Source organism: Pongo abelii, chromosome 1 (assembly GCF_028885655.2).
Source record: "Pongo abelii isolate AG06213 chromosome 1, NHGRI_mPonAbe1-v2.0_pri, whole genome shotgun sequence".
Lineage (NCBI taxonomy): Eukaryota > Metazoa > Chordata > Mammalia > Primates > Hominidae > Pongo > Pongo abelii.
The window spans coordinates 100,710,716-100,723,068 of NC_071985.2; the positions used below are offsets into that span (position 1 = coordinate 100,710,716).

Consider the following 12,353-nt stretch of genomic DNA (forward strand, 5'->3'; position numbering starts at 1 on the left):
TAGCTGGGTGTGGTGCTGGGCGGCTGTAATCCCAGCTACTGTAGAGGCTGAGGCAGGAGAATTGCTTGAACCCAGAAAGCAGAGGTTGCAGTCAGCCAAGATCACGCCACTGCACTCCAGCCCTGGTGACAGAGTGAGACTCCATTTCAAAAAAAAAAAAAAAAAAAAAAGGTGGTCCTTTATGAGATAGAAACTAAAATAAAATAAAAATGGATGAAATTATATAATGTCCAGGATTTGCTTCAAAATTATCTGGTGGTAGCCCCGTGGTGGGGGAGGTAGGTAAATAGATCTAAGATGTAGTGAAACAAGGTTGACCATGTGTTGAAGATGGCCAAATAGGAACAGCTCCAGTCTACAGCTCCCAGCGTGAGTGACGCAGAAGAGGGATGATTTCTGCATTTCCAACTGAGGTACTGGGTTCATCTCACTGGGGCTTGTTGGACAGTGTGTGCAGCCCACGGAGCGTGAGCCGAAGCAGGGCGGGGCATTGCCTCACCTGGAAAGCACAAGGGGTTGGGGAATTCCCTTTCCTAGCCAAGGGAAGCCGGGACAGACGGTACCTGGAAAATCGGGACATTCCCACCCTAATACTGCGCTTTTCCAACGGTCTTAGCAAATGGCACACTGGGAGATTATATCCTGTGCCTGGCTCGGAGGGTCCCACGCCCGCGGAGCCTTGCTCACTGCTAGCACAGCAGTCTGAGATAGAACTGCAAGGAGGCAGTGAGGCTGGGAGAGGGGCGTCCGCCATCGCTGAGGCTTGAGTAGGTAAACAAAGCGGCCGGGAAGCTCGAACTGGGTGGAGCCCACTGCAGCTCAAGGAGGCCTGCCTGCCTCTGTAGATTCCACCTCTGGGGCCAGGGCATAGCTGAACAAAAGGCAGCAGGAACTTCTGCAGACTTAAACGTCCCTGTCTGACAGCTTTGAAGAGAGTAGAGGTTCTCCCAGCACGGAGTTTGAGATCTGAGAATGGACAGACTGCCTCCTCAAGTGGGTCCCTGACCCCTGAGTAGCCTAACTGGGAGACACCTCCCAGTAGGGGCCGACTGACACCTCATACGGCCGGTTGCCCCTCTGAGATGAAGCTTCCAGAGAAAGGATCAGGCAGCAACATTTGCCGTTCTGCAATATTTGCTGTTCTGCAGCCTCCGCTGGTGATACCGAGGCAAACAGGGTCTGGAGTGGACCTCCAGCAAACTCCAACAGACCTGCAGCAGAGGGTCCTGACTGTTAGAAGGAAAACTAACAAACAGAAAGAACATCCACACCAATACCCCATCTGTATGTCACCATCATCAAAGACCAAAGGTAGATAAAACCACAAAGATGGAGAGAAACCAGAGCAGAAAAGCTGAAAATTCTAAAAATCAGAGTGCCTCTTCTTCTCCAGAGGAACACAGCTCCTTACCAGCAACAGAACAAAGCTGGATGGAGAATGACTTTGACCAGTTGAGAGAAGAAGGCTTCAGACCATCGGTAATAACAAACTCTGAGCTAAAGGAGGATGTTCGAACCCATTGCAAAGAAGCTAAAAACCTTGAAAAAAGATTAGACGAATGGCTAACTAGAATAAACAGCATAGAGAAGACCTTGAACGACCTGATGGAGCTGAAAACCATGGCCCAAGAACTATGTGACACATGCCCAAGCTCCAGTAGCCGATTCAATTAAGTGGAAGAAAGGGTATCAGTGATTGAAGATCAAATGAATGAAATGAAGCGAGAAGAGAAGTTCAGAGAAAAAAGAGTAAAAAGAAATGAACAAAGCCTCCAAGAAATATGGGACTATGTGAAAAGACCAAATCTGTGTCTGATTGGTGTACCTGAAGGTGACGGGGAGAATGGAACCAAGTTGGAAAACACTCTTCAGGATATTATCCAGGAGAACTTCCCCAACCTAGCAAGGCAGGCCAACATTCAAATTCAGGAAATACAGAGAACACCACAAAGATACTCCTTGAGAAGAGCAACTCTGAGATACATAATTGTCAGATTCACCAAAGTTGAAATGAAGGAAAAAATGCTGAGGGCAGCCAGAGAGAAAGGTCGGGTTACCCACAAAGGGAAGCCCATCAGACTAACAGCGGATCTCTCGGCAGAAACTCTGCAAGCCAGAAGAGAGTGGGGGCCAATATTCAACATTCTTAAATAAAAGAATTTTCAACCCAGAATTTCATATCCAGCCAAACACGCTTCATAAGTGAAGGAGAAATAAAATCCTTTACAGACAAGCAAATGCTGAGAGATTTTGTCACCACCAGGCCTGCCTTACAAGAGCTCCTGAAGGAAGCACTAAACATGGAAAGGAACAACTGGTACCAGCCACTGCAAAAACACGCCAAATTGTAAAGACCATCAATGCTAGGAAGAAACTGCATCAACTAACGAGCAAAATAACCAGCTAACATCATAATGATAGGATCAAATTCACACATAACAGTATTAATCTTAAATGTAAATGGGCTAAATGCTCCAATTAAAAAGACACAGACTGGCAAATTGGATAAAAGAGTCAAGACCCATCAGTGTGTGATATTCAGGAGACCCATCTCAGGTGCAGAGACACACATAGGCTCAAAATAAAGGAATGGAGGAAGATCTACCAAGCAAATGGAAAACAAAAAAAAGCGGGTTGCAATCCTAGTCTCTGATAAAACAGACTTTAAACCAACAAGGATCAAAAGAGACAAAGAAGGCCATTACATAATGGTAAAGGGGATCAATTCAACAGGAAGAGCTATCTTAAATATATATGCACCCAATACAGGAGCACCGAGATTCATAAAGCAAGTCCTTAGAGACCTACAAAGAGACTTAGACTCCCACACAATAGTAATGGGAGACTTTAACACCCCACTGTCAACATTAGAGAGATCAACGAGACAAAAAGTTAACAAGGATATCCAGGACTTGAACTCAGCTCTGCACCAAGTGGACCTAATAGACATCTACAGAACTCTTCACCCCAAATCAACAGAATATACATTCTTCTTAGCACCACATCGCACTTATTCCAAAATTGACCACATAGTTGGAAGTAAAGCACTCCTCAGCAAATGTAAAAGAACAGAAATTATAACAAACTGTCTCTCAGACCACAATGCAATCAAATTAGAACTCAGGATTAAGAAACTCACTCAGAACTGCTCAACTACATGGAAACTGAACAACCTGCTCCTGAATGACTACTGGGTACATAATGAAATGAAGGCAGAAATAAAGATCTTCTTTGAAACCAGTGAGAACAAAGACACAACATACCAGAATCTCTGGGACACATTTAAAGCAGTGTGTAGAGGGAAATTTTTAGCACTAAATGCCCACAAGAGAAAGCAGGAAAGATCTAAAATTGATACCCTAACATCACAATTAAAAGAACTAGAGAAGCAAGAGAAACACATTCAAAAGCTAGCAGAAGGCAAGAAATAACTAAGCTCAGAGCAGAACTGAAGGAGATAGAGACACAAAAAACCTTCAAAAAATCAATGAATCCAGGAGCTGGTTTTTTGAAAAGATCAACAAAATTGATAGACCACTGGCAAGACTAATAAAGAAGAAAAGAGAGAAGAATCAAATAGACACAATAAAAAATGATAAAGGGGATATCACCACCGATCCCACAGAAATACAAACTTCCGTCAGAGAATACTATAAACACCTCAATACAATTAAACTAGAAAATGTAGAAGAAATGGATAAATTCCTGGACACATACACCTCCCAAGACTAAACCAGGAAGAAGTTGAACCCCTGAATAGACCAATAACAGTTTCTGAAATTGAGGCAATAATTAATAGCATACCAACCAAAAAAAGTCCAGGACCAGATGGATTCACAGCCGAATTCTACCAGAGGTACAAAGAGGAGCTGGCACCATTCCTTCTGAAACTATTCCAATCAATAGAAACAGAGGGAATCCTCCCTAACTCATTTTATGAGGCCAGCATCATCCTGATACCAAAGCCTGGCAGAGACACAACAAAAAAAAGAGAATTTTAGACCAATATCCCTGATGAACATTGATGCAAAAATCCTCAATAAAATACTGGCAAACCGAATCCAGCAGCACATCAAAAAGCTTATCTACCAAGATCAAGTTGGCTTCATCCCTGGGAGGCAAGGCTGGTTCAACATATGCAAATCAATAAACATAATCCATCATATAAACAGAACCAAAGATAAAAACCACGTGATTATCTCAACAGATGCAGAAAAGGCCTTTGACAAAATTCAACAGCCCTTCATGCTAAAAACTCTCAATAAACTAGATATTGATGGGATGTATCTCAAAATAATAAGAGCTATTTATGACAAACCCACAGCCAATATCATACTGAATGGGCAAAAACTGGAAGCATTCCCTTCGAAAACTGGCGCAAGACAGGGATGCCCTTTCTCACCACTCCTATTCAACATAGTGTTAGAAGTTCTGGCCAGGGCAATCAGGCAGGAGAAAGAAATAAAGGGTATTCAATCAGGAAAAGAGAAAGTCAAATTGTCCCTGCTTGCAGATGACATGATTGTGTATTTAGAAAACCCCATTGTCTTAGCCCAAAATCTCCTTAAGCTGATAAACAACTTCAGCAAAGTCTCTGGATACAAAATCAATGTGCAAAAATCACAAGCATTCCTATACACCAATAATAGACAATCAGAGAGCCAAATCATGAGTGAACTCCCATTCACAATTGCTTCAAAGAGAATAAAATACCTAGAAATCCAACTTACAAGGGATGTGAAGGACCTCTTCAAGGAGAACTACAAACCACTGCTCAACGAAATAAAAGAGGACACAAACAAATGGAAGAACATTTCATACTCATGGATAGGAAGAATCAATATCGTGAAAATGGCCATACTGCCCAAGGTAATTTATAGATTCAGTGCCATCCCCATCAAGCTACCAATGACTTTCTTCACAGAATTGGAAAAAACTACTTTAAAGTCCATATGGAACCAAAAAAGAGCCTGCATTGCCAAGACAATCCTAAGCCAAAAGAACAAAGCTGGAGGCATCACGCTACCTGACTTCAAACTATACTACAAGCCTACAGTAACCAAAATAGCATGGTGCTGGTACCAAAACAGAGGTATAGACCAATGGAACAGAACAGAGCCTTCAGAAATAATACCACACATCTACAACAATCTGATCTTTGACAAACCTGACAAAAACAAGAAATGGGGAAAGGATTCCCTATTTTATAAATGGTGCTGGGAAAACTGGCTAGCCATAGGTAGAAAGCTGAAACTGGATCTGTTCCTTACACCTTATAAAAAAGTTAATTCAAGATGGATTAAAGACTTAAATGTTAGACCTAAAACCATAAAAACCCTAGAAGAAAACCTAGGCAGTACCATTCAGGACATAGGCATGGGCAAGGACTTCATGACTAAAACACCAAAAGCAACGGCAACAAAAGCCAAAATAGACAAATGGGGTCTAATTAAACTAAAGAGCTTCTGCACAGCAAAAGAAACCACCATCAGACTTAACAGGCAACCTACAGAATGGGAGAAAAGTTTTGCAATCTACCCATCTGACAAAGGGCTAATATCCAGAATCTACAAAGAACTTAAACAAATTTACAAGAAAAAATCAACTCCATCAAAAAGTGGGCGAAGGATATGAACAGACACTTCCCAAAAGAAGACATTTATGCAGCCAACAGACACATGAAAAAATGCTCATCATCACTGGCCATCAGAGAAATAAATGCAAATCAAAATCACAATGAGATACCATCTCACACCAGTTAGAATGGTGATCATTAAAAAAGTCAGGAAACAGGTGCTGGAGAGGATGTGGAGAAATAGGAACACTTTTACACTGTTGGTGGGACTGTAAACTAGTTCAATCATTGTGGAAGACAGTGTGGCAATTCCTCAAGGATCTAGAACTAGAAATACCATTTGACGTAGCCATCCCATTACTGGGTGTATACCCAAAGGATTATAAATCATGCTGCTATAAAGACACATGCACATGTATGTGTACTGTGGCACTATTCACAATAGCAAAGACCTGGAACCAACCCAAATGTCCAACAATGATAGACTGGATTAAGAAAATGTGGCACATATACGCCATGGAATACTATGCAGCCATAAAAAAGCATGAGTTCATGTCCTTCATAGGGACATGGATGAAGCTGGAAACCATCATTCTGAGCAAACTATCGCAAGGACAGAAAACCAAACACCACATGTTCTCACTCATAGATGGGAATTGAACAATGAGAACACTTGGACACAGGGTGGGGAACATCACACACTGAGGCCTGTTGTGGAGTTGGGGGAGGGGGGAGGGATAGCATTAGGAGATATATCTAATGTAAATGACAAGTTAATGGGTGCAGCACACCAACATGGAATATGTATACTTATGTAACAAACCTGCACATTGTGCACATGTACCCTAGAACTTAAAGTATAATAAAAAAAAAAAATTGTGCAGGAGCAGCAAGCAGTTCCTATGCTACCCTAGATCTGAGGAGTAGCTTTGGGTGCATTCCTGAAAGTGCAGCCTAGAATCTGTTTATTGATCCATTTAGTACGGACACAAGCCTGTAATATGCTGTAATAAACTTTCTGTTTAAAAAAAAAAAAAGGTTGACCATGTGTTTATAATTGTTAAAGCTGGGTGATGGATACATGAGTGTTTAGTATATTATCATTTCTGGTATTGAATATGTTTAAAATTTTGAAGTTTTCCATAAAGGTTAAAAATTATAACCTATCCAGATTTTATTGTACATAAGAATAATCTGGGAGAGTTATTTAAAAAGCTGATTTCTGGACCTCCACCCCAGAAAAGTCCAGTTGAGTTGGACAGAGGTAAGGCCCAGAAATCCTTGTTTGTAATCAGCATCCAATATTAAATAAAATTGCTTTAGGGGGTGGAAGCCATTGAATATTGAGTATGTGAATGACAGGAGCAAATTTGTCCCTCCATATTTGAACATGCTGACTCCAGTGGATAATGAAGTGGAAAGGAGTGGGATAAGATGCAGTAGTAATCCAGGAAAGGGCCATGGTTGAACAGTGTGGTAGACTAAAGATAAGCCAGGGGAGACAGATAAAAGAAACACACAGGAAGGCCAGGCGTGGTGGCTCATGCCTGTAATCCCAGCACTTTGGGAGGCTGAGACGGGCGGATCACGAGGTCAGGAGATTGAGACCATCCTGGCCAACACGGTGAAACCCCGTCTCTACTAAAAATTTAAAAAATTGCCGGGCACGGTGGCTCACGCCTGTAATCCCAGCACTTTGGGAGGCCGAGGTGGGCGGATCACGAGGTCAGGAGATCGAGACCATGGTGAAACCCCGTCTCTACTAAAAATACAAAAATATTAGCCAGGTGTGGTGGTGGGCACCTGTAGTCCCAGCTACTTGGGAGGCTGAGGCAGGAGAATTGCCTGAACCCAGGAGGTGGAGCTTGCAGTGAGCCCAGATCGTGCCACTGCACTCCAGCCTGGGTGAAAGAGCAAGACTCCATCTCAAAAAAAACCAAAAAACAAAAAACAAAAAATTAGCCGGGCGAGGTGGTGGGTGCCTGTAGTCCCAGCTACTCGGGAGGCTGAGGCAGGAGAATGGGGTGAACTCGGGAGGCAGAGCTTGCAGTGAGCCGAGATTGCGCCACTGCACTCCAGCCTGGGGGACAGAGCGAGACTCTGTCTCAAAAAAAAAAAAAAAAAGAAAAAAAAGAAACACACGGGAGATGGAATTGGTCAAATCACGTGATTACTGGAAGGTGAGAGATAAAAGCACAATAAATATTTCACAAATTTCTTATTATGCTACTTAATAGATGGTGAGGCTGTTCTTTAAGTGAGGGAACATAGGAAAGGAATTGTGTATGGCTGTTTTGGTAAGACATGAGTGTGATGTGTGGGTGGTTGTAGTATATAAAATAAGTAGGATGAAGCTATGCAGTTGTGTATTGAGCTACTGGATGAAAAGAATGGAGAGAGACTATTGAACAGGAAGAATATTAAGAGATAGGGATTACCTCCAAATTCCTAACACTGCTTTAACCCTAGAGCCTTCAAATCTCTTTTCTTGGATTTCCCCATCTGTGAAACGGAAGTAGAAACAGCCATGGTAGCATAAAATAATCAGCTATATCAGTGGCAGCCTTAAGATTGGAAAACCAGGAAAGGACATTCTTCTTTTCCCTTTCTGCAGAACTGGTCTTCAGGGTCTCCTGTTTCTACTCTCTCATTTTTACTGCACCCTTTCCACTCTCTCCCCTCCCGCCGTTCCAGGGTGGAGAGTTCTGAGGAGCCTGTATATGAGAGCCTTGAAGAGTTTCACGTCTTTGTCCTTGCTCATGTGCTTAGGAGGCCCATAGTCGTCGTGGCAGACACCATGCTGAGGGACTCCGGAGGGGAAGGTGAGTCAGCCAGTCAGCCCTCACTCCATCCTGAGCACCCCCTTTTGCAAAGCCTTAGGCTAAGCATTGGAAGGAAGGCAGGAAAGGGGATATATAGACCCTTGGAGAAAAAGCAAGTTATCACTTAGAATAGTGCAAAATTCTCAAGAGATTCTGAGTAAAGCAGTTGGGATTAGTTGACAGGGCTTCTTAGGAAAGAATTATTAAACATGTTGGAATGAAAACAGGGACTCAGTTGGCAGAGTGGGATGTAGGGATTGTCCACTAGGCAGAAACACAGCTTTCATAATAATCTTCATGGCTTCCTGCAGCATTTGCCCCTATTCCCTTTGGAGGAATCTATCTGCCTTTGGAGGTCCCAGCCAGCCAGTGTCACCGCTCCCCTCTGGTGCTTGCCTATGATCAGGCCCACTTTTCTGCACTCGTGTCCATGGAGCAGAAGGAGAATACCAAGGAACAAGGTGCTGAATGACATGTCTTTTGGTCTGCCTTATTTTCACTTGAAAAAATTGAATGAGATCTAATGTAGGAAGAAAGAATTAAGTGACATGGAAGCCTAGACAGCACATGTTGATACTGTTTTATTAAGCTATAAGTTATGCCAGAGTTTTCAAATTAAAAAAAAAAAAGAGTTTGGGAAAAAAGCAAGACCTATATACCCTCTTCTGGAGTAAAGGCTTATGATTAAGGTGGTAAGAGCTTCTAAATGATGCTTTTCTAATTTGTCTTAAATTATGACTGAATTCTCTGAATATACATTAACTGGAAAGAACATCACGAGAGTTAGTTGACTGACTGGTGGGGACTCAGGGAGATTTGTGGCCTAAAACATATGCTGCGTGATAGCGGGAAAACTAGCCAATTAGTTTTAATACCAGGGGTAATTGACATGTAAGAATTGAGAAGTGACTACAATTAAAGACCTTAGTATGATTTTAGTGAAATAAGTCTGTGTTCAGTTACCTTTCTCTCTTAAGGAGATTCCTTGATGATATGTTTCTTCCTCCCTAGCTGTGATCCCACTTACAGATTCAGAGTATAAGCTGCTGCCCTTGCACTTTGCTGTGGACCCTGGAAAAGGCTGGGAGTGGGGCAAAGATGACAGTGACAATGTCCGATTGGCCAGGTAAGCCAGGCCTAGTCTTTTCATCTACTTTGTGCTGGGATTTCTTCTACATGCAGCATCCATCTCCCAGGGATTTTTCCTCAGCTCAGGCAAGACAGTCACAAGTTAAGGCGAGTTTTGGGAAGATGGGGAGGTAGAGGAGAGGTTGGGCACCAGGACTCTTTCATGGTGCAGCTGCTTTTTCTCCCTCTGAAAGAGATGGGAATCCTAGCATCTCAACTTGTTCTTTTCTTACAGTAGGAAAAGTGTTCATACACTGATTTATCCCTAAAACAGTGATCAGAAAATCAGGATAATCAGGCCAGGCATGGTGGCTTATGCCTGTAATCCCAGCACTTTGGGAGGCTGAGGTGGGTGGATCACGAGGTCAGGAGTTTGAGACAAGCCTGGCCAATATGGTGAAACCTCGTCTCTACTAAAAATACAAAAATTAGCCGGGTGTGGTGGTGCGTGCCTGTAATCCCAACTACTAGGGAGGCTGAGGCAGGAGAATCGCTTGAACCCAGGAGGCAGGGGTTGCAGTGAGCTGACATCGTGCCACTGCATTACAGCCTAGGCAACAGAGTGAGACTCTTGTCTCAAAAAAAGAAAATCAGGATAATCAAATCACATGTCTTAGCCCAAGTGAGAGGAGTTTTAAAGAGTTGATCAAAGCTGGGTGCGGTGGCTTAGGCTTGTAATCCCAGCGTGTTGGGAGAAACCACCATCAGAGTGAACAGGCAACCGAGGCGGGCAGATCACCTGAGGTCGGGAGTTTGAGACCAGCCTGGCCAACCTGGAGAAACCACATCTCTACTAAAAATACAAAATTAGCCAGGCGTGGTGGCACATGTCTATAATCCCAGCTACTTAGGAGGCTGAGGCAGGAGAATCACTTGAATCCAGGAGGCGGAGGTTGCAGTGAGCTGAGATGGTACCATTACACTCCAGTATGGGCAACAAGAGTGAAACTCCATCCAAAAAATAAATAAATAAATAAGTGATCAAAATAGTTTGCTCTGAGTTTTTGCCTTTCTGGAATTTAATAGCTAGAAAAATATGTTCCCTACCCTCTCAGCCCCCACTCTACCTCCCTGTGGCTTGTTAAGCCTGCCTTCTGTCTCCTGCATCAACTTCCTGATGGAGAGTGTATGAATGCAAAAGCTCCTCCCTTAGCACTTACCGAGCGCTTCCCTCTCTGGGCTTCTGCCACTGGGTCCCAGCTAAGAGATTTTGATTTTAAAATCCAGAGTTTATGGCTTTTTAAAAATAACCTCTCACCTATTTATCAAAAGCTCCTTCTAAATAATATTTGCAACAACAACAATGATAATGGCTACTGTCTAGTATTTCCCATTTTCCAGATACTGTGCTGGGCTCTTTCCAAACACTATTTTAATCTTTACAACAACCCTACAGTATAGATATTGTCTGTACCCATTCTCAGCTGCAACTGAGTTTCAGGGAGGTTGAAGTGACTTGCTCAAGGTCATAAAGCTTATTAATTGGTGGAGAAATAGTTCAAACCCAACCCTATTTGAGTCCTAAGCCATGTAGCCCTCTCCCACCCTTTCTCCCAACTATATCAAATTGCTTTGCTTTTAAAAGGTGACAGTAAATTTTTTTTTCTCTTTTTCATAGTGTAATTCTGTCCCTAGAGGTCAAATTGCATCTGCTGCATAGCTACATGAATGTGAAGTGGATCCCACTGTCCTCTGATGCACAGGTGAAGACTTCTCTCACATCTACCCTGGTGTGTCTTCATTTCATTTTCAGTGACAGAACAAGGAGATCTGGGATGGTTTCCTTCTGAATCTATTCTGAGTGGTGGCTTACAATTCAAGGTTAGAAGTAACTAGATGTCAAATAAGTTCCAAAGACACTTTTTCCTGTTTTTATTGTATTTTTTATTTTTATTTTTGAGATGGAGTCTTGTTCTGTCGCCCAGGCTGGAGTGCTGCAATGGCACAATCTTGGTTCATTGCAACCTCCGCCTCCTGGGTTCAAGCGATTCTCCTGCCTCAGCCTCCTGAGTAGCTGGTATTACAGGCCTGTGCCACCACGCCCAGCTAATTTTTGTATTTTTAGTAGAGGACAGGTTTCACCACGTTGGCCAGGCTGGTCTCGAATGCCTGACCTCAGATGATCTGCCCGCCTCGGCCTCGCACAGTGCTGGGATTACAAGTATGAGCCACCGCACCTGGCCTCTCCTGCCTTTTTTTTTTAGAGGAAGTCTTGCTCTGTCACCCAGGCTGAAATGCAGTGTCACAATCTTGGCTCACAGCAACCTCCATTTCCCAGGTTCAAGTGATTCTCCTGCCTCAGCCTCACGAGTAGCTGGGATTACAGACGTGCGCCACCACACCCGGCTGAGTTTTGTATTTTTAGTAGAGATGGGGTTTCACCATGTTGGCCAGGCTGGTCTCGAACTCCTGACCTCAGGTGATCCACCCACCTTGGCCTCCCAAAGTTCTGGGATTACGGGCATGAGCCACCGCGCCCAGCCCTTTCCTGCTTTTTAAAAACCATTAGTCTCCTGTTTTCCACATCTCCTCTCCAGCCAGTCTCTGTTGTCTGATACTAAAACATATATATATATTTTGAGACAGAATCTTGCTCTTGTCGCCCAGGCTGGAGTGCAATGACACGATCTCAGCTCACTGCAACCTCCGCCTCCTGGGTTCAAGCGATTCTCCTTCCTCAGCCTCCCGAGTAGCTGAGATTACGGGTGCCCGCCACCATGCCCAGCTAATTTTTGTATTTTTAGTAGAGATGGGGTTTCGCCATGTTGGCCAGGCTGGTCTCAAACTCCTGACCTTGTGATCTGCCTGTCTTGGCCTCCGAAAGTGCT

The 12,353-nt window shown here is 43.4% G+C and overlaps 1 protein-coding gene across 4 annotated transcripts in view; it reads left to right on the top strand.

Annotated features, from left to right (window-relative positions):
• OTUD7B (OTU deubiquitinase 7B) overlaps positions 1–12,353 on the top strand; it is a 128,735-nt gene that overhangs the window by 111,515 nt on the left and 4,867 nt on the right. For all 4 annotated transcript variants that reach the window (XM_063727791.1, XM_002810297.4, XM_054528342.2 and 1 more), the window contains 4 exons: positions 8,270–8,397; positions 8,709–8,858; positions 9,409–9,523; positions 11,144–11,228. In XM_063727791.1, coding sequence (XP_063583861.1) covers positions 8,270–8,397; positions 8,709–8,858; positions 9,409–9,523; positions 11,144–11,228 — 478 coding nt within the window. The remainder of the gene's footprint in view (positions 1–8,269; positions 8,398–8,708; positions 8,859–9,408; positions 9,524–11,143; positions 11,229–12,353) is intronic.